This window comes from Megachile rotundata, chromosome 7 (genome assembly GCF_050947335.1).
Source record: "Megachile rotundata isolate GNS110a chromosome 7, iyMegRotu1, whole genome shotgun sequence".
Classification (NCBI taxonomy): domain Eukaryota; kingdom Metazoa; phylum Arthropoda; class Insecta; order Hymenoptera; family Megachilidae; genus Megachile; species Megachile rotundata.
The window spans coordinates 17,825,291-17,848,989 of record NC_134989.1 but is presented as its reverse complement, the minus strand read 5'-3'; the positions used below and the strand labels follow the sequence as shown (position 1 = coordinate 17,848,989).

General features: G+C 44.8%; 1 protein-coding gene and 1 long non-coding RNA gene across 10 annotated transcripts in view; one reads left to right on the top strand and one right to left on the bottom strand.

The window, feature by feature from the left end:
• The window catches only part of Fak (protein tyrosine kinase 2 Fak), a 37,016-nt gene that overhangs the window by 11,344 nt on the left and 1,973 nt on the right, over positions 1–23,699 (bottom strand). The window contains exons 1-2 of one of the 9 annotated variants that reach the window (XM_012297440.2): positions 16,452–17,129; positions 4,274–4,786 (exon numbers count right to left, since the gene is read on the bottom strand). The exons of 1 other annotated variant lie outside the window; for it this stretch is intronic. In XM_012297440.2, coding sequence (XP_012152830.1) covers positions 4,274–4,356 — 83 coding nt within the window. In that variant the 5' untranslated portion in view covers positions 4,357–4,786; positions 16,452–17,129. Of the gene's footprint in view, positions 1–1,256; positions 2,454–4,273; positions 4,787–7,843; positions 15,930–16,451; positions 17,130–23,699 lie in introns of those variants that run through there. 7 more of the 9 variants (XM_076533434.1, XM_076533437.1, XM_076533436.1 and 4 more) reach the window with 7 other exon arrangements.
• Positions 18,450–23,466, top strand: LOC143264783 (uncharacterized). Its single transcript, XR_013038716.1, has 2 exons — positions 18,450–20,285; positions 20,849–23,466. It is a non-coding gene; the product is annotated as an uncharacterized LOC143264783 (long non-coding RNA).

Genomic DNA, 23,699 nt, shown 5'->3' with positions numbered 1-23,699 from the left:
AGAACCGACCAGACGCGAACTTGCAAGTATTTTGGGGCGAACGACCGAACCGACGAGACGGGGACTAGCATTCAGTTTTCATCGAGAGCATGTTTGCATCGCGGCTATTAATGCAAATGTGTATTATGAGCGTCGTCCAGCTAAGGAATGCCGTCGGTCAGGGACGAAACGCTTACATCGAGTGCCACGAGCTACTTCCATCGAAATACTGGAACAGATTACTTCGGATTGATCTGCTTCTATGTCTCCTAATACTCGAACAATCCTAAATAAACGCTTAACGTTGGAGACACAGCACCGAATTACCGAAAGCAGAACGATCGAAAAGAAGAAACGGAGAATATTAGTTAGTTGGACACGAATGATGGACGGAAGGAACGTTTGTTGGGTGGCAAACTGGCACCGATTTGTTTTTCGAGTAACGTATACCGATTCGCGGTACGACTCGTATTTGCGGACACCCGAGCCGACGATCCGTAAGCGATTATCGATGCAACGTGCACCATTACCAGCATAGCTTATCTACAGTAGACGTTCGTTATATCGCCACAGGCGAAACTGTAGGAACGAGGAATTTAGCGATACAATCCGTGGCCATATAATATGGGACCAGCGTATGGATCCATAGTATTCAATGAAGGATTTACGATCGTACATCTTCGCGTTGCAATTGAACTTCCTGCGTGGGTAACCGAGTACTCGCTATTTACGTCTTCGCGGAAATGTCGCGAAGACATATTTTTTCGACGCTTTCGCGGCGATTTACGTCCGCGAACGTAACATTAGACATCGGAGGGTTAAAAGCTTAGGTGATCGAGCGAACAGACGGGGAGAGAGGGTCTCTCCGGCCCTGACCCAACGGCGTGAACAGAACTATACGCTACGCACCTGCAACTGTCGCCCACGCACTTTACCTTTCACTATTACTTTCTCTATTGCGCTCTTGCATCGTCGCGTCGCGTCACGGCGAGCGTAACGAGGCTCGCGAGCTTCAAACGCTCGTTACGAGTCGCGAAACTTGTAACAGGCGTGCTGGAAAAAACGCGAGCATAAATTCTACCCTTTAACCATTCCACTATCACGAACGCGTTATAACGATCTGTCTGTGCCGTTGACACGATTCCTTGCCACGTGGAATGTCGATTTTACGCTCGAGAATCTAATATGGCACGTCATGAGCAATAACTTTTGTATTTTTTGAGGACAGAAAGGGAGGGCGATTTGGGGTGAAATTTGGTCGTTAACCTAACGATTACCTCTTTCGAGACACCTTGTGGAACTTCCACGTGCCCAAGGTGTCCGGACTGTAGGACTCGTTGCACCCTAGCTGACCAAGAGAGCACAACAGCCCTCCGTTCTCCTTTCTCCATCGTTTCTCACGCGGACAACCTTTGTCTCGCCTGAGAAAGAGGATCCCTTTTGGATCCTTCGCGAACGTGTTCAAAGTTTGACCACGACAACTTGGCCACGAAATTCCATTTGCTTTGCGTTCCACCAGCTCCAACATTATCGGGGAACAGCTCGAACGAAGCTACGATAGAACACCGCAAGTTCGATTGATTACTTTAGCGAGCGATCTTCACGAGAAGACGTCCACGCTTCTGGGATCACGACCGAAAGAAAATCCCCTGATCGATCGATGGATCGATTTACGGATACATCGGTGAACTCTGCACGCTCGAGTCGTCTCGTCATAATCACCGTCTACTCGTCTGTCGATCATTTTTGCATCGAATGCCGTAACTCGATACGTCGTTCGATACGATCCTCGTGATGTGGAACCGTGTCGAAATGATAGAATTGGATCTCGTTCGATGCAATTCAATTACGCGCGGTTGTATATCCTCCTCGAGGAAACTATAAGATTTTAACTTTCTGGAGCTGCAATTCCAACTTTCGTTAGGTGGTCCTCGAAGCTTCAAGTTCTCTTCCATATGTTCTTATGGCTGGTATTAAGGTGGAGGGTGCTCCAAAGTTAAAATATCAAACTTTGTGGGTAGAAATGAAAGAATACGAAAAATTAATCGCTTTCGTGGATTCGGCACCTACGATATTCGGACAACTTTTGTTACTTTTTTAGGTGTTAGGGTCTCTCTCTATTTTCTCTGCTACCGTAGAATGTAATGAAAAAGTTGTACAACTTGTACTCGATACAACGCGACGAAATATCTAACGTTACATTTAACGATCGACGAAAAGAATAAACTGGAGGACTATCAACGTCGTTCGAGCAAGGCGCTTTCAGAGTTTTTCATCTTGGACAAGTTTGAAACGGCGTTTCAATTTCAGAATGGAACGACGAAAATTGAACGTTGGAAATGAAACTCGTCACGTCCTAGTTTTGCCGTCGAATCACTAGAGACGAGGATGCTCATCCTCGTAACTCGTCGACGGATGTAAATACGAAGTACGTATATATACGCGCGCGTGTTCGCGAGCTCGTCGTCGAACAGAAACTGATCAACGTTTCGAACGAACAACCTGACATTCTCTCGTTTCCTATCCTTTATTATCCTATTCGATCTTATCTTCTTTTTCAAGTGAGTCGTGCCGGTGTTTGGCAGCTCGTAATCGCGTGGGACGAGGCTGAAAAATCGCGTCATTGGCGCAATTCCTGTACGAACGGGTTGCTGGTGGGTGATTGGGTGTTCCATGTCGACGGACAGACTGCATGGAGACGTCGATCGCGAGATTATTTATTAGAAGCACCGTGGTTAACCGTTTTGTCGCGAACTACGCGTACAATCGAGCGCAAAGATCGCTCTTCTTTGTTGCGGAAAAATGTAGAGGAAGCTATCGTTCATACTTTTGTTCGCGTCGATCTATTTTAGGACCGTTTCATATTTCAACGGTCCAACGACCGATGGCGCAAGAAACGATAATAAATTTAATATTTCAGATTGTTCGCGTTTCGTGGTAATAGAACGCACGGCCACTTTTATGGAACTTGAACGATTTTCATTATCGGTTACGACGTACTCTTCCTTTGAGCCTGCGAGGCTGCTGAGCCATATGGGACCTGGCTATACAGGAACCTTGTCTGGTCGAGTATACTCTGATGAACCCTTAAATTAATTGGCCTATCCCAGGTGAATCTCTGCGTTTAACGAACATGGTAACTTCGTCAGAACTGCCGAGATAAGGAAGCTAATTGCGGCAAGATTCTTCTTTATTGCTCCTGTATCGATAGCCGATTTGATTCGATAGAATAACTCAATTTTCGATGGAAACGACTTAACGCGATTAAGCTCGAGGTTACGGCGGATTCATTCCGTGACGAATTAATCTTCTGTCGAGAAGTCCAAGATAATCTTCGGAATACATGCACTGCAATAACCGAGGAAATGCTTCCTGCTTAACCACATCCTAACGATAAATGCGCGTTTCATCTTTAGAAATAATAACGCTTTAAATAATGTAAAACACGTAAAATTCTACTTTCAGAAATTTTTATAATTTGTCTCGATCGTGCAGTGGTTTCCGCCACGGTGAACGGTGTTAAATAAATAAGTAATCGGAAGGATTGGAAGTTATAAAATGTAACGAGATGACGGTAGCGAAGTGTACTTTAATAGCGCCAATTAGCAACGGTTAGCAAGACCAGAAGAGTACGAGGTCGATGATGGCAATTTCGCCATGGTTAGCCCGTTACCATCGCACCGGCGTAACAGCCACGAAAAAGAAGCTGTTCCGTCTCTGTTGGTCCAATGGCTCGCGGCGCTGCTTCTTCATTCACGAATTTCCAAGGAACTTTCAAAGGCCTTTATGCACGCAAATTGCCATTGGCTGCTCTTCAAACGAAGCCAACCTCCTTTGTTTAAACGCCTGTTCCGCGGTTCCGAGGATTCTAACAGCTGGATATCCAAGCGCTCCGAAGGAGACTGCCTGGAACCTCGACCTCTCTCTCTGGGTGCAAACTTTTCAAAAGCTCTCCCTGCATTATTATGGTGATTCGATTCAATTCGATTTCACGCCAGGGGGAAACGCGATTTCATCTTTGCTTGTACGATTTTTGCGGTTGAACGACGCACAGAATGTCTACTACGCTATTCGATGTCTTTACGTTATTAATTACCGAAACTCATGGCAATTTTGCGTCAAATGGCTTTCTATCGAAACTCGTACAACCTGATGATCTTTCATACACTTGAATACAGATTGTTTATAAATTTCAGAATTTTCACGATGGACGTTGCAAAGTTATTAATTGACAAATTGTAATTATTATAGCTGGATTAGGTGTTAGAATCGATTAAGGATGTAATATACTTACTCGGTGGTTTCGAGGTACTGGAAGACCCGGTAAACGGGACGTCGATACATGAAGAGATGATCTTCAACACGCTCCACCATCATCCTAAAACCACTTCATTCGAAACGGTGGGTCACTGATCATCACCCACCGCTAATCACTGTTCTCATCGGCACGAATCGCGGTAACGAACACTGTCCAAAGTGGTATTCCGGCGAGTAAATTCGCGAAAAGGAGAAGTTCGATCGCGGTTCCTTCGTTCTCGATTCAACTGAAAATTACTTTAAGCACACGGTCGGTACTGGCTGGTTTTACACAGGATTTTGATATGTCTTCCTCGTTCATCGACGATGCTCCTTCCTCTTCCGGTGCACTTGCTGCATTGCCACTTTCGAATCGATACCGTCGCCGGAAACACGCACCGCAGGTGCAACGGTAGATTTCTATCTGGTCTTCTTCGCAGCTCGCAAATTTCAACGATTACACCTGTCTCTTTCTATCTTAATCGGTCGTTACTTCCGTTGTTCGAGTATTCTGCGCAATCAATATCAATTTATAAACGATCATCCCATTCTCGAAAGATGATCGTCTTCGAGCAAATTATTTTATCCTCTTCCAGATTTCTTGTGCAAGCGAACGTGGCGTTACGAATAAAATCGATTAAATAACAACAAAGTTACTATGGCGAATAACAGCTGATAGACCTAACAGAAAGTCAGACTCGTTGGAGAAGTTTCCGGCAAACGATGGTTATCGGACACTCAGTTTGTCTTCTAGAGCGATTCACGAGGAACTCTCGTCGATAAGGATCTCGCGTGTTCTCGCACGCAGTTTGGAATAGACCTAACCTACCCCAATGGTAAGGGCACCGCCTAAGCCTAGCAATACACCGCAATGCTACTTCCGTTCGCGGTGGCCATCAACCCCTATAAACACGGAACTCCTGGCTCGAGGCGTCGCTTGCCAATTTCACAGAATGCTACTTGTATCCCAACTACGTCTCCAATTTCGATCGTACGGAGTGTTGCTAGCTTTTCGAATAAGTATCTGTAAAATGAAGACTTCAAGCACGAATCTCTGCAGCGGACTTTCCTTACAATGCCGTGAACGAGACAGTAGCGATAAATTCTTAGCTAGCTTACTATTTTTGCTTTGCAATGTGAAAGTGAAACGAAAACAATGCTTATAAGATTATTGCACTATTGCACTTTTTATGGAAAATTCTATTCGACCAAACTGTAAGTTTGTGAAACATTCGAAGGGACGAGATGAAATAATTTAAAAAATGCGCTTCGTCGGAAGCGACGAGATCATCGTCATCGAATCTTCGGTCTTCGCGAAGCGTAAAGTTCAAATGACTACGAAAGTTCTAGTTCCAGTACGATACACAGTTGAATAATTTTGAAAAATATAGGCAGACACATTTCTGCCTTCGAATGTATGTAACGAGACTGTTGACCCGAATAATCTCGAAATTTCTAGCTTCGACTTCGTGAAACCGCATTGAAAGCAACGAGACTGTGGTTATGGATCGGAACGAGTTCCAATATCTGTCGAGTAAGAACGAAAAGGACGAATAGCCTCGAAAAATGTAGCGGATCGACAGAGAGACGGATGAATTTAATTCACGAAAAAGGATCGCACGACTCCCGTTAAGGTATGCAACCTATTTTAAGATGGACACCACCCACGTCTGTCTGCAGTCTCCGCAGAGTCGACCACCGCAGCGTTGTTCCCGTTGGTACGTTAATTAGCCTGAGAGTTGTGCAAACGTATCGTAACATGCTTTCTCGAATCGGTGAAAACCAGACGACCCTTCCTTGCGTAGATTCGCACGTACAACTAGAAGCGGTTAAACCGATCCTTCCCTACAAAGTCACGTACATGCGAAAATCAATCGATTAATTGCAAACGATATATGTAAACAACTTTTTAAGATGGAGGTAAAAATAAAATAAGTAACGATTACTTATTAATAAGTAATAAAAATAGCGTAACAGAGAAAAGAGAATGTACTTTCTATTTCGTTAATCGTTATTTTGCCAAGTGCTTAAATCGCGCAATTGAAGTTAAGCCAAAGGAAACGGGACGTGAACGCAGGAAATAAACGGCAACATATTTCAGCACGCACGACTGGTGATCGTTCATAAATATTCGTGAGCGGTGTTCGGGAAGAAATCGACGAGCCAAGAAGGAAACCGATCTTCTCGAGGGACGCTATAAAGTTACGTTCGCGTCGATTTCAGGAAGTCGATGTTCCCTCGAACGAGAAACAAGAGCGTTCCTAAAATTATACGATTCACGGGCCAGTGAACTTTCGAGGAACTTTAAGCCTCCCGACTTCGTTAGGGGCTTTGGGAACGATACGAGAAAATTCGCCGTCCCGACACTCGGGGTTAAACGACGGAAATGACGAAAAGTTTTTTCCGTCCGTTCGGACAATTTCGAAGGGAAGAAGAGCGCGTGCTCCATGCGAATTTCCAGGTGCGCTCGATTTTGCGAAACCCGCCGGTTCGTTGACCGAATCAAGGTCGTGCAACCTTGACACGCCGCTTCGAAATCTTCCTTCTCTGCTCGTCATCCGCCCGCTACTTTGTACTTCACCTTCCGAGGCTACTTCCTGCCTCGTACGTGCGATCCTCGCCAGATACAACGACTTTAATCGCAAACTTCGAGGTTTCTACCAAAAATTTTCTTACAATTTTTGCAAACTTCTTCGCGAAAAAAATTGTATTTATCTCCTACTATAAAGGGAAAAAGTATTTTTATACGAAATACAGAAAGTTCCAGAAGCAAGATCTGATTCTTCTTTCTAAGGATCTCGTGATATTCGGGATAAAGTTGGATACATAGAGCACGAACAGCTATCGCGAGATTTGAATGAACTCTATAGACGTTTACCTCTCAAAAAGATTTAGGATTTCTCTTTTGAACCATATCATGACCCAGTGCTGCTTGGTACATTGAACACGAACCTCCATCAGCAACTTCGGATAGCCAGCGAACGGGTTTCTTCTCTGATTTTACTATTCGCGTTTGATCCTCGAAAGGTTCCTATTTCGTGCAATACCACGATATCCTGTTGCTTTTGGATGCATCGAATGCGAACTTTCATTACGAACTTCGAAAAGCAGCCAAGAGGCTTCCCTCGTTTTATTTTTACTGCCTATGTCTCATCTCGAAGAAGATACTTTCGAGCTATACTGCGGTACCGAATAGCATTGGATATAACGAATACCAATTTCAATCGTGAAATTTTGATAGACCATGAAGAAATTTATTGCCTGATTCTATCATTTATATTATATCTCTAAAACTATATATTTGATGGATACACCGTGGCAAAGCTTATTCAATTTTACTACTCACCCCTCGGCCTTAAAACAGAGTACAATATCCTTCTTTTAAGTACACATCGGCTCATCGTATCAAATGTCTGCCTCCATTACGAAAAAAGAAGCTTCCCTATCAATCTTACTGCTAATATTTTGTCCTCGAGAAAAATCTTATTTCGAGCAATATCGTATATATCGAGCATGAAGCTCTATCGCGAGATGCGAGTAATCTCGGAAGAAACTTTTTCAATTTTACCTTCCGTGTCACAACTCGTTACGACCGTCGAAAACCTTCTTCTCTTGACCGATTAAATTTCACATTAACGCACAAATCACACACTCGAAATTAAAAAAAAATTGTATTCACAGAATTGGAGGGAGGGCTAAACACCGTAGACGCGAAGTTCGAGCCGGTAAACGCGAGCACGCTCGAAAGTGACGCGGAACAAAGGTCGAGGTACAAAGGTCGATGTCGCGTCCCGTGGATTACCCCTGGTGTCGCAGGATCGTCGAGGTTCGGCGGATGACCTTGGATGTTGAAAAGATCGCGAAAGCCGAGCGGACGTTTCGAGGGCGACGCGCGAAAAAAGGAGTACGCCGCGAAATGCCCGAAGCGGAATCAAGGGTGGAAAACGAGCGCCTAGCAACAGCGTGTCGCGAGAACGACGCGCTTTCCTCGTCTCCTCGGTTGCGTCAGGTATACGTTTTGCCGGTTCAAGGGGAGCAGGCGCTTTGCTGGGTGCGGCAGGCTGCGCCGCGACGCCCGGCGTCCTTCCCCCGGCTCCAACCCCGACCCCGGTTAGACTCACCCCAGTCCAGCCTCTCTCCCTTCGTCCCTGTCTGTTGGACGCCCCAGGTTCGTCGGCCGCCTACCCTCGATCCTGACACGGCTCGCAACCCCCTCGACACGCACATGGGCCAGGGTTGAACGTTAACCGTGCGACGCGACGCAACCAGCTCGGTCAACTTTCTCTAGAACCGTTCGATGCCAGAATCGCGATAGATACCGTTTTGCCGCGTTTACGGAATCCAGTCGTGTCGTTGTCTTGTTCGACCGTTCTACGCCGGATGCAAGCTCTTTTTCAATATAGCTGTTCCGAATTCTTATGGAACGGGATCTTGTCTCGAAAACGAGATACGCGTCGCAGTTACGAATTTCTACCGTACGGTAATGGATTAGCGAACGAGTACTCGCGAGAAAGTTGTCGCCGATGTCCATCTGGCGGAGAGCGTAGAAATACGAGATCCAAACTCGTTTCTTAAATTAGGATACGAAAACAATTTTATCTCAGCATGCTTTATATATTTTGTCAATTTCGTCCTGTAAGCTGTTTCCAAGAGGATCGTTTCAGACGTCGACAATTGACTAAGGAAACAATCCGTCGTTGAAAACGCTCGTCGTTGCTCGGAACGAGTTAATTCGATCGGTTATTTTCACGAATAACACAATAACACGATACAGTGTGCTGTATCGAGTGATTCGGGCTCCGGTTCTACCCCTTTGATGCTTGAACAACCCTCGAGAGCCGGTCGACGGAATAGCCGCAACCCCCGTGTTCGAGCCTATGCGCATATACAACCACCCTCCCGCTACTTCCTGCAACTACGAATGGAATATTCAGTGCGACCGATGCGCGTTGCAACCGCTCGGTCAGAGACCTATTCCGCAGCCTCTTGAAAATTTGCATCTACCGTTTGGTGTCCCGGGTATCACCGCTCTACTGGCCGATTCAAGTAACCGGAAATAGTTCTACACGTTCATGCATATTAATATAATTGGAGATCGATCGACCATGCAGATAGTGTACACTCGAAATCGTGTAAGAATCAACGCCTCTCAAACTCGACCGTACAACGGAATACTTGGAAGAGGAGCAGTTTCATTCTATTATAATTTGCAAGGAGAAACAATCTTCTTCAATAATTTTCAAAGGAATCAATATTTTTGCAGCCATATGCACAACTTCCTGTTACGCAATCTCATTTGCATTTGCACGCAAATAGGGCCGATTTAACGATCCGACGCGGTATAAGATTATCGCGTGCACGCTCGAAATGCTCGGTTTTAATTAATCCTTTCTGTAGACAATTTAATTACACCCGTGATGGGATTTGTCTGTCGCTCAAGATTAATGCGCCATATGGGATAAGCAACGGAGCACGGGAATTCTTTACATCGATTTCTCTGTCCAAAATAAAGATTCGCGCGTCGGATCGTCCACGGATATTGGATTAGTCGCTTATCGGCGTAAGAGTTAATCGAGTTACGAAACGATTAGAATCTCTGAATGTAGAAACGCAGGAATGCAGTTTTGAGAAATAGAGACTCGGTAGAAGCGCGGAATATTGCAGAGAGTATCGATACCGACTAGGCAACGAGACGAGACAATTAAGAGGTAATGGAGAAACTGCGATTACAATAGGCGCGCATCTAAGCTCCGTTACGAGGCAAACTCGATTTATCCATCGGCCGCCGCGTTATCTTCGGACGCGCACACACGCGTGGGGTAGGAGGTATCTGGAGCAATCGGGCGGGAAACCGGAGCAGAAATTGCGTGTTCGAGATACGTTTCAGACGCGATAAGTTTGCCGGGGGTGGGAAGCTCTTCGATTAACGTTTCCTCGTCGTCTTTTTGTTCGCGGTCGCTTGCGACGACCGCTCGATTCCCTGGAAATCGATTGCCTTCGCGGTGCACAAAAGCTGCCGACGGATCGGTGAACAACAGAGAAGACAGGAAGAATTCGTAGTTTTCGATACCGTCGTCGGTGTATCCCAGGAAATTCTCGGCACGTACGTAATCTTGACGCGTCTGCATCCTGTACGACAACTTCGATTCGGAATAATACCACGAAGAAAAATGACGTCGACCGAGAACCAATCGACTGCCACCCCTTTCTTTTCTTCGAGAATTTTCCTCCGGTTCTCTCTCTTTCGCTATTAATCTTCTCTTCGAGAGAGCCAATTTTCTTGTTGCGGTTAGCATCTTAAGAGGAAGATTCTCGGAGCTTACGCTTTTCATAGTTACATTATCAATCGAGAGTTCCGCGAACGAATTATGCTCGGCAGGATAAACGTCGCAACCGATGTTATCAACGTGGGAGGAGTCGGGCCGAAAACGTCGAAACAGTGAAAACGAGCGACACAGCTTCCCGATCGACTTTTCGCGCCATCGTTTGCCGAGTTATTGACCTTTTGCCACGAAACAGCCTGTATATTCGAGCAGGGAACGTCTGAAACGCGACGAAGCGACAGCGTTCGAAGAAATTTCTCTCTGCCAGGCTGTGCGTGGCAAACGGTCCTCTCCGTCTCTCCCTCACGGTCGATGGTTCGTTCGAAACGCGAATTCTTTTCTCTCGTCGTCGGTGCTCGCGGCAGCTGTCAGCGACGAAGCCTCCGACTAGCCACGGATCGATAATTCAGCATTCTCACGAGCCCGATCCAAAGAGAAGGCAACGAATGGACGGCGAGGGGTCGGGTCGGCCATACAGAGCGAGAGAGAAAGAGAACGAGAGATGCGCAGAAAAAAGGGTGCCCTCTTGCCGCACGCTAATTTGCATCGGGGATACGTACACACCGGGAGGATCCCTTTTTACCGGAGCACGTATCAACAGGGGTATCTAACGATGGAACGAGGGTCGAAAAACCACCTACGGGTACCGATAAATGCTCTTCTCGGACGAGCCTCCTCGAGTCTCCTTCACGAATCGCTTCACCCAAAATTCAATTCTAACAGCATAAGAGTTTAATAGCATGAAAGCCTCCCTCGTCGTTGAAAGGGTGCCACCGCTTACCGGCTTCGCTCTTACCGTTCTCATTTCACTCTGTATTTATCTATAATACCACAAATGGTCCCTGATATCTTTTAAGGGCGCGTTTTGACTTCGGACCGAACGACCAAGAACGCTCGGGTTCCTTTAGAGTCGTCGAGGATCATTTAGAGATTACGAATCCAACGATAATGTCATTTTCGTAATGTAAATCGCGAAATTTTATCAAAATTATTAAGGTTATTTATCGACGTAATCGTGTAGGTTACATATTTCCGTCGATCGCGTTCGTTCCTGCAGTCTTTTTTCCGCAACAATGTTACCCCAGTAAATTACACGACTCGATGCACGAGACGGCCTTGAACTTCGAACTACCGTACACCGACATGGCAAGAGAGAAAACATAGGGGTACACGCTGCTTACACGCCATCCGGTCTGCGATCGACAATGAACAGCGATTCTTCGCTCTCTTCTCTTATCGCCGCTTATCTATTTCCTGTCTACTACTCTGTTTTATTATTACACGCGCCCGGAGCTGATTAGAACCGTACGGATCAGCTAGTTCGAATGCTCCATAGTTAGCGAATCCCTGTATCGGACGTGTTCTCCACGGTTTCGCGTTCTGCTTACGACGAAGCTTTAATGTTCGAGAAAATGAGAAGCACTGGAATATCACGAACCCTGGGAAAATTCACGTGGTTCTGGAGTTTGCTGTAAATTACTAATTGGTCAGCAGAGCAGTTTCCATGAACGCGTTTGAGCTCTCGGGTACGGTTCGTTCACTTCTTTCGCGTACGAAGATTATACTTCTTGTATATTTACAAATAATTTACATAATTAAAGTTTAAACCGACATGCTGAAAGACTGGTTTCGGATAATTTTCTATCGTGGAATCATATAAGATCTGATACGTATCGATCCGATACTATGTACATATTAAGAATAATAAGTACACGCGACAGCAGATAGCCAATTACATTAGGAATATCGATAAAACGTTTCCATAGTCGTTTTGTCGAAATTTTAGGCTCTAAATTGATATGCCACAAACGTTATTCTACGAGAGCTTTATGTCACGGAATCACGCAAGACTGTTCACATCCGAGAATCGTCCGTTTGATACGCAACAGCCTAATAAATCACGAAATGAAATTTACGAGCGATTGCCTAGGAGAAACACAATAACGTGAGTCACCGTTACATCGGTAACACGTGGAACGTGTTAACATCGAGTGAATACTTTTCAGCCGGCGGTGTAATTCGGTGGCGTGTCATCGGCATGTCAGGAAGCTGTCGAAGAACGAAAGAAAGCCGTGGCACGTGACGCGTGGAAAGCACGCGTGAAAGTACAGCCGTGCGTGATCCCTTGTGTCGCGTACCGTGCATTTTCAATGAAAAGCAAACGCGTCGAAAACGTTGTTCATTGTTACACGAGCGTATTATCATCCGGTAGCGTGCGCGTAGTTCGATGAACTTGGAGATACTTTTGTCCCGGGAATCGTAACGGGCGCGGATCTATCGGCGTTTTATTTACGATCTGCGGCTGCTTTTGTTCCTCGTCGAGCAACGAGAACAACGGGTCGCTTCTGCTCTTACGCGATACACGCTGCCATTTTATCATCGCCGTTTATGAATTCCTTCGCGAGATTCAACACCTACCCTTCTCTTTTTAATCGTTCGAATTAAACCCTTCTCCGCTGCAGATGGTGCGTACAGAGCGATTCAAAACCGATGCGACATTCGAGAGATTGTTATCCGCCACATGTTTTTTTACGAACTCTCTACCTTTCGATGTCGAAATATTACTGAAAAAAGAGCGGATACGGAAACGAATAAGATCGAACTACCGTAAACAGTACGATCGAATCGAGTGACCATAAACGACGTCGGTGTATGCCATATCGCGGTACTTCCGGTCAGACACAGAGCAACGTCGTGACGGAGGTGCATAGCGGTGGTTTTGAAAAAGGTGTACGTGCCATCTCGCAGCTGCGCCCTCATAATTATGCGTTAAGCATATTCACCGAGTGACGATGGTGGTCCAACATGGCGTACACCCGTCGTATGCTTACTCCCTTTCCTTTTTCGATGTCTATCGACACGCGATTCAATGGACGAGGGGATTGTTCTTTTTTTTTCTCTCGGGACGCGCACGCTTTTGGCTCGATTCGTCAAACAATCGATCGCGCGAAGAAAGGGTACAAAAGACAGAAAGAATTGCATCTATTCGAATGAACGGTGTACGTGGATGAAAAAGGAAGATTAGTATTGTCTGAGGCTTTCGGGTGTAAGCGTTTTGTCGGTACTGCGGCTAGCTTCATCAGGGTGTCTGCGGATACGCTGATACCGATTGCTCTTTATATAACATCCGCGTACGTGTTCTGGCTCGTTGATCAGCCAATCATTTTTCGACTGGTTCGATTAACGCTTTCTAGACGGGTCTGATCGAAATACATCGTTCTACGCATACTTGATGCCGAAGTTAGCTGCAACGCTGTTGAAATATTAAGAATATTTTTTGCCTCTGAACACGACTTGGGTTCGCATGAAAAAAGGAGACCCGTTGGCGAGGTTGCAGTTGCACATGCAGCTGCGATCATCGCGGGTGTAAACTGTTCCGTGTGCATCGTGGTGACTTCTCTTGAAAGAGAGAGACTGCTTCTCTTTTGCTACGGATTTAGCCTCGCTGCACCGACTATGACGGTCGTGTGCTTTAGACAATTTATGACTCCGGTAATTTTATATTCATCCGAAGAGACTATTATCTACCGATAACATTCATTGAAAACTAAACGAAATGTTCGCTATCAAAATTTCACGTATATGCAGAGATAACTCGGTAGGCAAGAGAAAATTCGAAACAGCCACTCGACGAATGCAGTCGGTTAATTAAAAATTGAGGAAAAGAAGAAATTTGTAGCGATAATCAGCGTGGAAGATACTAGTTTCAGATCGACGAAATGAATCTTTATCATCCTCGGTAATCCCATATTATCATTGGCAGTGCCAGTCACGGCTATTTCTACCGATGCCGGAGAACGTGTTAATCTAGGATTCTTGATCTTGGCTTCCGTGCAAGCAACGATGAAAATCGTGTTCACTGGCGATTCGCGTATTTGTATTCCATCGCGAGCGTGTATCGATATCCGTGATGCTTATAATTGGGCGAACACGAGCGTGCTGGTACACGCGCGCACGTATTAGATACGCAGAAGCCACGAGCACAGAGACAAGAAGCTCGTGTATATAAATAGCTAGTTAGGGTCGATGGACAGGCTAAAGAGGCGAACGCGAATCGTGAGAGCGAGGATTCATTCACCTGCATAGTCACAGACATGGTCATTTTCAATGTGTCAGCCATTAAAATCGTGCTATTTCAAATCTGATTCGATTAAATAAACGATAAAACCTCTGTTAATCGTTTTTACGGACCGATCGAACTGAACGATAAGCGTAGAGCTGCATTATACGTTATAAAAATAGAGCGCAAGAATCTTTCGTTCCGATAAAACATCAATTATGAAGTAATTTTATCGAAGCGACCAGGTGCGAAAAGATGTCGACGTGCAACCTTGCCTGGAATTCCTGTTACGCGTTTCTTGGGTTCGTTCATCGATCTCGTAGCGATGGAAAGTTTGAGAGAAGTCGAAATTGTTCGAGATCTCGTGGTCGCGTGGGCGACGATGGAAGCGAAGCCGAGTTTCTGCTCTTCGATCATTCGCGATTGTGTATCCTGACGTGCATTCGCGACGGAGAAACGGACGATGCAACTCGACGACGACGAGAACACGAGTGTCGTGGTGAGATTTTCACTTGACCAGACGATGTGTGCATTGTCCTACTGTGGAAACAGTTTCGAAACACGAGCAACTGAAAGTTTGCGCGACAGAAAGCGCCGATAAGACGGCGACGATGCGGAGTTTATCGAACGTCGGCTGACAGACCGCGTGTCGGCGAAAAACGAACCTCGTTTTGCTCGAATAACAACGGAAATCGAGTACACTCGGTTGCAACGGAGACTTTCTTTCGTTAAAAAGACTTCCCTTGGTCGACTTTTAATTGCAACAAGATACGTTTACTATTTAGAAACGTTGATGCAATGTAGCCGAAGAATTAACGACAGCATTGAAATATCTTTATCAAACATATTCCATTTCATTTGGAATTTTAATGAAAGTTTGAATATTGTATGACACGGGTGTTCTACAATATTACAAGGCGCAGAGAAATGGAACGTTACTGTCACGAAAATATTTTCGTACTAATGAAATATCTCGTGACGACTTTTATGCACGGTATTTAATGATTAATCGCTATGCGATATTAATGGTAATAAAAGGCGTGGCGTTTCAGAGTACGAATACCACCTTCTGCAAGCATCCAGTGGTTAATTGAAAATTAGATGATAGTTAATCAAAGAGAATCGAATTTCTTTTTGAATTATTCTCGCTCGAAACGGTATAAATCTACGTCCCGGCAATCTCCATCGATTAATTATCGCGGCAACGAGGAATTTTCAGCGAATCGTTTCGAAATTTAATCAACGCGTTTATCGATAATTAAGCGACACATTAATTGATACAATAAAGAACGAATCTGTAATGAACGAAAATCGAGTATTATCGACAGAAGCGAAGAAAAAATAAGAGTGAGCGTGGTCAAAATGGAACACGTCGCGACAATTTCCGCGTATTAAATAAGCAATTACCAGTCGTCCTGACGACGACGAAGACGTGACATCTTCGAGGTATTGCTTCACACCGAATTAACGCCACTTTGTGCGGCTTCCAGCGGTAGCAAAGTGGGCATAAAGAGGCGGTAAAAATACGACGATTATTTTCGGAGCAACTGATGGAAGCGGGTTGCACCCAATCACCAACTTCTATCCTCGACCAAGCTCTGTTCGACTGCTCTGTGCGCGCACCAAACCATAACGTTATTAATTTTTTAACGATATCCTCCCGCCCACGTTATCGCTGCAATCTCAATTATATCGCGCTCCAATTATTTCCGATCAATTCTTTTCCATCGCACTCCAAAAACCACTTTAATTTTTCAGCGACCACGATAGCAACAATCACTTCCATAATTTACCTTCGTCGATGTTGCATTATCTTCAACACGCACTAAATAACACTGGCACTGTTATTAATTATTTTCACGTTGAAAGTCGCTACGAAAATTGCAATGTATAATAGAGTACGCTATAATTGCGATTATTTGAAATTCGATTACTCCGCTTTCGATTTATCGCATCGATTTTAGCAACATTAACGTCGCGACAGTCATGCTTTATTTATGAAATCTAAAGTTTACCGTGTATAGAAATATGGAAGAGTGGTGACCCAAATTTTGTATATTCGAAGAGGAAAGAACACGAAATTATCAATCTCCGAAGCGTAATTAATAGATACAGATAAGATAAAGAACGAATAAAGGACGAGATAAGGAAGAACGTAGAAAAGGTTGAACGAGAAACTCACAGACATACACATACGTGGCACCGTCAGAGCGATAAGTTTTCCATTCGATACGTCGTGTAAGTAATATCATACCTCGCAGGTAAATAATATCTAGCTTATTTGATCGGTGGTACCGGTCAGCAGTGACCCGCGCGACATTCAACGTGTTAAGATTACGAAGCGTATGTCACCGAGAATCTCGATGAGCGGAGTACACGCGACGGAGGATGACGACGACGAAAGGGTGTGGGCACGGGCACACGTTTCTTTCGATGCAGGCAGCCTTGCGGCAAACCAACGACTGTCTCTTCTCTTCTCTATGAGAAGCTACCGTGTCTCTTGCACACGCATTTCTCACTCACGCACTTCTCCGCTCGCCATCTTGCTCTTTCAACCGGGACCAGTTAATATTTCCGTTTCTCTCGCACCGCTCGTTCGAGCACTCGCTCTTCCTTCCTTTACCCGGCAACGTTTGCTCGCTCTTTCCGCCTTTAGCCTGTTCACGCACGTCGTGTGTCCTATTCTCTTCAGGGTTTCCGTTCTTCCCTCTCTCTGTCGAGTCGACCAAGAAACCCGCGCGTGTTCACCTTTTTACATTACGGCCACTTGATTATTTGCCCATTCGCGAAACGAAGAAAGCGCGTAAGAGAGGAAGAAGGGAGAGCTGTACAAGAGGTCCTTGAATATCAGGGGGGTAGGTGGCCCGTTCGACGCGACGACCTTCCGACAGGTGTTGTCGCGTCAGCCTCCGTGAACGTGTACCAACCACGTGGTGCATGCTACCTAAGTGCAAGTACTATCATCTTCCAACACATCGCCAAACATCGAAACAATTTCGTCGGTTCAGCCTTCACGGCGGGACCGATAACGTAGTCGCTGCTAGGACCTATTTCGCCCAGAAGTTTTAAGATAGCGAATGATACTCTTACGATTCATTAAAGGTGTAATAATTTATTGTTAAAAGAAGATCAGAGTACTCTAACTTATAGCTTATAGTTTTGGCTAGCAGAGTATTAAAGCTGGCACTGGACGTTATTACCCTAACGAATGGCAAACTAATATCGTAATGGATTATAAGTGAATTAATGAAAACTGGAAAAACGGTATTCCGGGAACGAGTGACGGACTCGTTGATGCAGCCTCCCGTTTCACTGTAAGTAAATTAGTATCGATCGCCGTAAGTATATGGGAAACGTAAATATTTGATGTTTGCTTTACCACCGTGCGTTCGTACGAAACTGAAATTCACGGATGAATTTCATTCACTAGCGAATTATTCATTCGAGAATTCCATTCTTTTTTTCTCTCGAAATATCGGATTCTACGTTTCTCCAATATTTTCTTATTCCGTACGTTCTTCGTTGGTATTTTCGTATACGTCGCGACAAAAAAGACGAGCAGAGAAAATAGGAAGATAGCAGAGATTCGCGTAAAATCGAATCGGTCGAGGAAAGGAGGAACTTCTGCAAGAAACTAAAGCGAAGAAAAGAAAAAGTTGTGTTGGTTTTCTTTTTTCGTTACAGCATCTCCCCTGCATAGGAATCGCATGGAAAGTCGATGTTTGCACCGTGTGTCGACACAGCTGCGCGAGCAGAACCCTCAGAACACGATCAGCAATGGTAATGTCTGCTGGCAAATAGCCTCGTTAACGCTCCATTTTGTCCGTTAGAAGCTGACGATTAATATTTATGCATTTCCTTCTTTACACCCGGTCCGTCGGTAAAAAAAAAGAAAATCCCTTGGGAAAGATAATACAGAGATAAAAGGGAGACGATCAAAGGGCTAACTACCGGTAATTGTGTTCTACGACTTCAACGCTCTCCTCCTGTTTTTTATCTCGTTTTTCAAACATTTAAAAATGGAAGGTGTCTGAAATAATAGAAGGTCTTTAACCTTTGAACGACGGAGCCACCGTTTACGTCACTGTTGCATCGATTTCACCAAACGAAAAAGTTAGCGGTTCTCGGACCCGTGCGTCGCCGACCTTCCCGACGAATTATTAGTACCTATAGAGGACGATAGTGTTATTAAACGAAGCAGAACTTTTCCAAGTTCCCATAATCGTAACTTCGATAAATCAGAAGTTGGAAGACTTTGGTATAAGAGTTCAAAGTTTAAGTCCGGTGTGTCGCCGACCTTCCGAAAGAACCTCTAGTATCTTTACGGAGCTAGTGTCAGGAACGAGACGAAGCAGAGAACAATTTCCAAGTTCTCATATTCGTTTTACTTTAATAAATTACACTTTAAGAGCCTTTGGCATCGGAATCCGAAGCTCGAGTTTCGTGTGTCGCCTTCTATACGACTCCTTAGTCTAGAGAGCAACCCTCATGCCAATTGAATCGCGTTAAAATTGATTTTTCCATTTTAATAAAAGCGGAGCCTACGATATTGCAGTAAAAATCAAGAGCGTAGAGAACAGCTTCGAACTTCGTCCGAGTTTCGATTCTCGAACGAACAATTTCCTTCGGTCATAAAGGACCCAATCGTAAATGTCGGACCAAAACTGCATAGGAATTCATCGAATGAAAAAAGCATCGAGTCAGTCACGTAGATATCATAAACCCGATGCACGTCGTGGCGCTTAACACAGCCACGATGCTCCTAAACGAGAAGAGAAGACGAATCAATTGAAATTTATTAAAGTTCAGCTTGAAACCGTGATCTCGCTTCTACGCTGATACGCCCGGAGCGATCCGTTATTTTATCACGATTCCGATCTGCTGTTAATTGCCAGCTAGAAATTTTGTATCTTTTTGGTGCGAACCGTGTCGATAAAATACCTGACAGGTTACGTAAAGCGAGCAATTTTTTCCACGAGAAAAGAGTCGGCAAATAATTTCGTTGGCTTCCTGGTTCGCGAAATGGAATTCGATGGAATATTCGAAGCAGCCTACATTTATTACGTTATGAATCATTGTTGGTGTTTATGGCGATATTTCGAAGAGCCGACCCATTGACTCATCTCGCATAAAGCATCCACCCACGATGAAAGCGAATAACGGTGACAACGGTAACAGAAAGAACAGAAAGACGAAGCGAAGACGACGTTACCGCCGGCATGAGCACTTTACACCAATTTGCGAGCTCCGACGAGTGCTGAAAAGGATGTTCCTGATAATATGGAAAACGTTGAACTCTCTGGATAAAGGTCGACCGAGTTCGTTCGTTCCTCCTACTGTTTACAATGATTCAAAGCTGACTTCTATAAACGGATCATGAGTGGCAGAACATTGTTTCCTATTAGTTGCTCCGTACTTTGCTCGGCAAACGGACAAAGCCGAGTAAACGTGGGAAAGATAAAAGGAGAAGAAGTATCCTTTGGTAGCTACCTAACGGAGAAAGCCCGAAGCTCGCAAGAGCGGTTTGAATATCTGAATAGTCTTCTTTTCTTGTCAAGAACCGCGGAGAGCTCCATTAAGGAGGAAAGAAAGGAAACGAGACGAATGCTCCATTAACGTGTACAAAGGTGAGAAATTTCGAGCATCGATGCGAGAAAATTTCTACAGACCTAGAAAGGAAGTAACGATTATTCCATTTTTATTGCCACGCGCTGTATCGCTGCGCGTTCGTGGCAGTAAACGTTTAGCGGTTGGCTCGCGTAGTAAGCATCGTTACGAGACGATAAGAGAAAACTGGAGGATAGTCGTATAACATAGATTTAGAGTATCAGTAGGGAGACCGTGAAGATGAACACTACGTTGATTAACGAGACCGTTAATTAATTGCTCTTGTATCTCACGGGTTCTACCGGAAAAGAGGAACGCGGCTCGAATCCTTTTACTTCTATCGAGAAACAGCGTTAATTACCGTGGTAAAATTCCTGATATCATCTTAGTAATCCGGTTAAGACACCAGTAACTATACCGTGGCAAATTATTTCCACCGGAAGCTCGAGGGAATTCGTGTTTATCTTTATTGCGCTTTCTAGTGGTTCAATTTTGCTAGTAATTTACGTCTATTATTTTCAATATTACGGCCTTTCCGTGTCCAAAATTCGTGACCGAATCAAAAATGACGTTGCGTTTTCAGTGTCTACGATTGGAAGCAGTAAGCAACACGCGAAGAAGTGCCTGCATTAGAGCGGCAGAAAAGAAAAAGATTACGGAATTTAAGATGAGCAAACGTCCGTTATCTTGGCCGACAGTATAAGGTAAAAGGACTAGCGGATAAGATAAGAACGTATCGCTAAGGACAAACAGTGGCTCATGACAATGGTAACCATGCACCCCGTGCTTCCGGTTTCGGGGTATGAAAATAAAGCGTCCTGGTACGGTGCTGGCCCGACGTCAAGATAACGGCACATTTGGTGAACGTGCTCTTATCATCGACCGAAAGTCAAGAAAGAAGAAATAAAATCGTGCACCACGAAAGCAACAACTTCGTCGTTCAGCGTCGACGTCTATTAATTAAAGGGAGAATCGCGTGACCGGAAGCTAACTAGAACCGCTCGTCGTTCGTCTCTACGTGGGCGTAAGTCCTGTGTTTCCAGTTTGCGCGGCCCTCCTCCGTAATTCTGTCACTGATAACGAAAAAAAGATTATTAACCGATATCGTGCAGATTTCCCATCGTCTCTAAACTAACACGAACGATAACACGTAACGCGATGTTAATCTCTTGCATTCCAAATCGCCTATTGCGTAACGCACGCTTTAAGGGTTAGGCTTCAAACCTAAAATGCATGCTTTCGATGTTACTGGCGAAGTAAAAAGATAAACGAACGATGTATTTTAAAGGTTTTATTGCGCATATTCTGAGGTACATATTTCACATACGAAGTTATATTCCGAATTAGTCAGCAGTATGCATCCTCCAACGGACGTAGGATAAGATGCGCTCCATCCCTAATCTTATCCTCGCGTTTTCCTCGCAGTCGCCGTCATACGACAATAAACATTTTCCCTTAGAGCGGTCTATAAGAAATAAATCGTGTACCGCAATTCCCAAAAAGCATTGACCTTTCGCGGTGAAACAGATGGTAGCAGATGGAACGGGCAAGCAGCACGTATCTCTGGTTGCATTTCCAATAGTCGATCGTGTAACGGCCGAACGGAAGAGGAGTTGCAGCCGTTTCGCAGCGGCCCAGGAACAGTGTATATGCCTGACCGTAATGCTGCAATTACGCGAGATTACACGAGCTGGATGGAACAAGCCGGCGGCGCTTTGTAAGGTTTTCAGCAACGTGTATCGAAAATTGAAGCTCGTGGAACGAGCAATGGGAACAGCGTCGTGTTGCGTTGTGCATGCGTCTCGTTTCTCAAGTTTCGGTGAAACCGTGTCGGACCAAGGAAGGAAGTCAATTACGAATTCCCGCGTGCATTTTATCGAATTAATTATATGCCAGGCTCGCCACAAAATGATCTATTGTGTTTTAATGGCCGTGTCACACGCTCCAACCTTGAACGTGTATACCCGAGGGAATCGACCTCGAACCGGATCTCGAATCCTCTTTTTTTTTCTCTCCCTCTCTGTTAGGAAGGGTAATATGGAATTAAAAAAAAGGGGGTGGCGGATCTTGCGTGTCACGATGTGTAAGTCCTATTCTGTGCCGCTTAAACGACCCGAAATACACCGTCGTCGCCTGAACGCATTCAAACGGACACAAGAGATCAATTTCCTTTTCGTTCCACGCATTGTGCAGCGATTAAATTCTTTTCACGGTCGTTTAAGAAATCGTGCTCGTTTATCGGCCGAGATTCCTATCGGGCTTGTTATCGATGTAACACGACTTCGAATATACAGAGTATCTTGAGAGAGTCGAGTAAGAATCTTGAGAATTTAGTACGAGTCGAATGGAAGCGCAGAAAAACTCTGGTGCCTTCCGAGTGAAAAACTGAGGAGAGTCTAGGAAAAATGCAGGGAGGAAAAACGCAAGGAGAGATTGCGGAATCAATGGGAAAATAGTACGTTAAGATCGCTAGTTTATTTTTAGTTTCTGTACTACACGAGTCAAGAGACGAGTGCACTGACCTCTTCTTGTGGAGCAACCTGTACAGAGTGCGCTTTAATCTCGCGTCCGACGTCGCTGTCACGGTCTTCTACGAGCTACGTAACTGTCTAACTAACGTCACCTCGACGTTAATTACTTGATCTTCTTACGGTAAATAGTAGAACGAGGTATGATATGCAGCGATTCGCGTGCATTCCGTGAAAATAATCCGCGACAGGAAGATCCAAACGAGTCACGGGTTCTGAGAAACACGCGGACGGTAATAGAAAAGCAATTGGGAGCGCGCGAGTAATCCGCAGGAAATTCATTTAATCGGGAAGAGCGAGACAAGGTGCCGCTACGATTGGTCGAGGCTGATTTCACCGGCATTTCTTTGTGTGCCCTTAACGCACCCGGTCGTACGATGCGCTCAAATAGAATCGACCAATTTCATCTCTCCCGACAACCAGTGACATCTTGCTTCTTTTTATTTCGAGTACGCCTTCCGAGACGAATCGACGCGACCGTAACGAACGATGCTAACATCGGAATTCGTTTAAACTTGAATCGCGTAATGGTCCGTAAAAAGCCATACACGATCGAAATTATTACCATATAACCTTGATTTATTCGATTGATCGTCCGTTAACGAATTGATCAATATGCGGCTACGTTGTATTAACGGTGAATTAAATGAATACGAATGTCTTCGAAATGTCATCGATTACGTTGTACCTACAGATGAAGTATTATTAACATCCATATTTCCCATGCTAATAATCTTTTTCGAATTTGTAAATTTATGAATTAAAAAAGAAACGGGTGGTGGTTGAACCTGTGATGTTGCGTCGAGAAGAGTAAATGCCCGCGAAAAAAGAAGAACGAAGGCTGTAACAACGAGACGTTGCGGCACGAAAGCGTCGCGAATTCGCAAACACGTTTTCAAAAAGAGC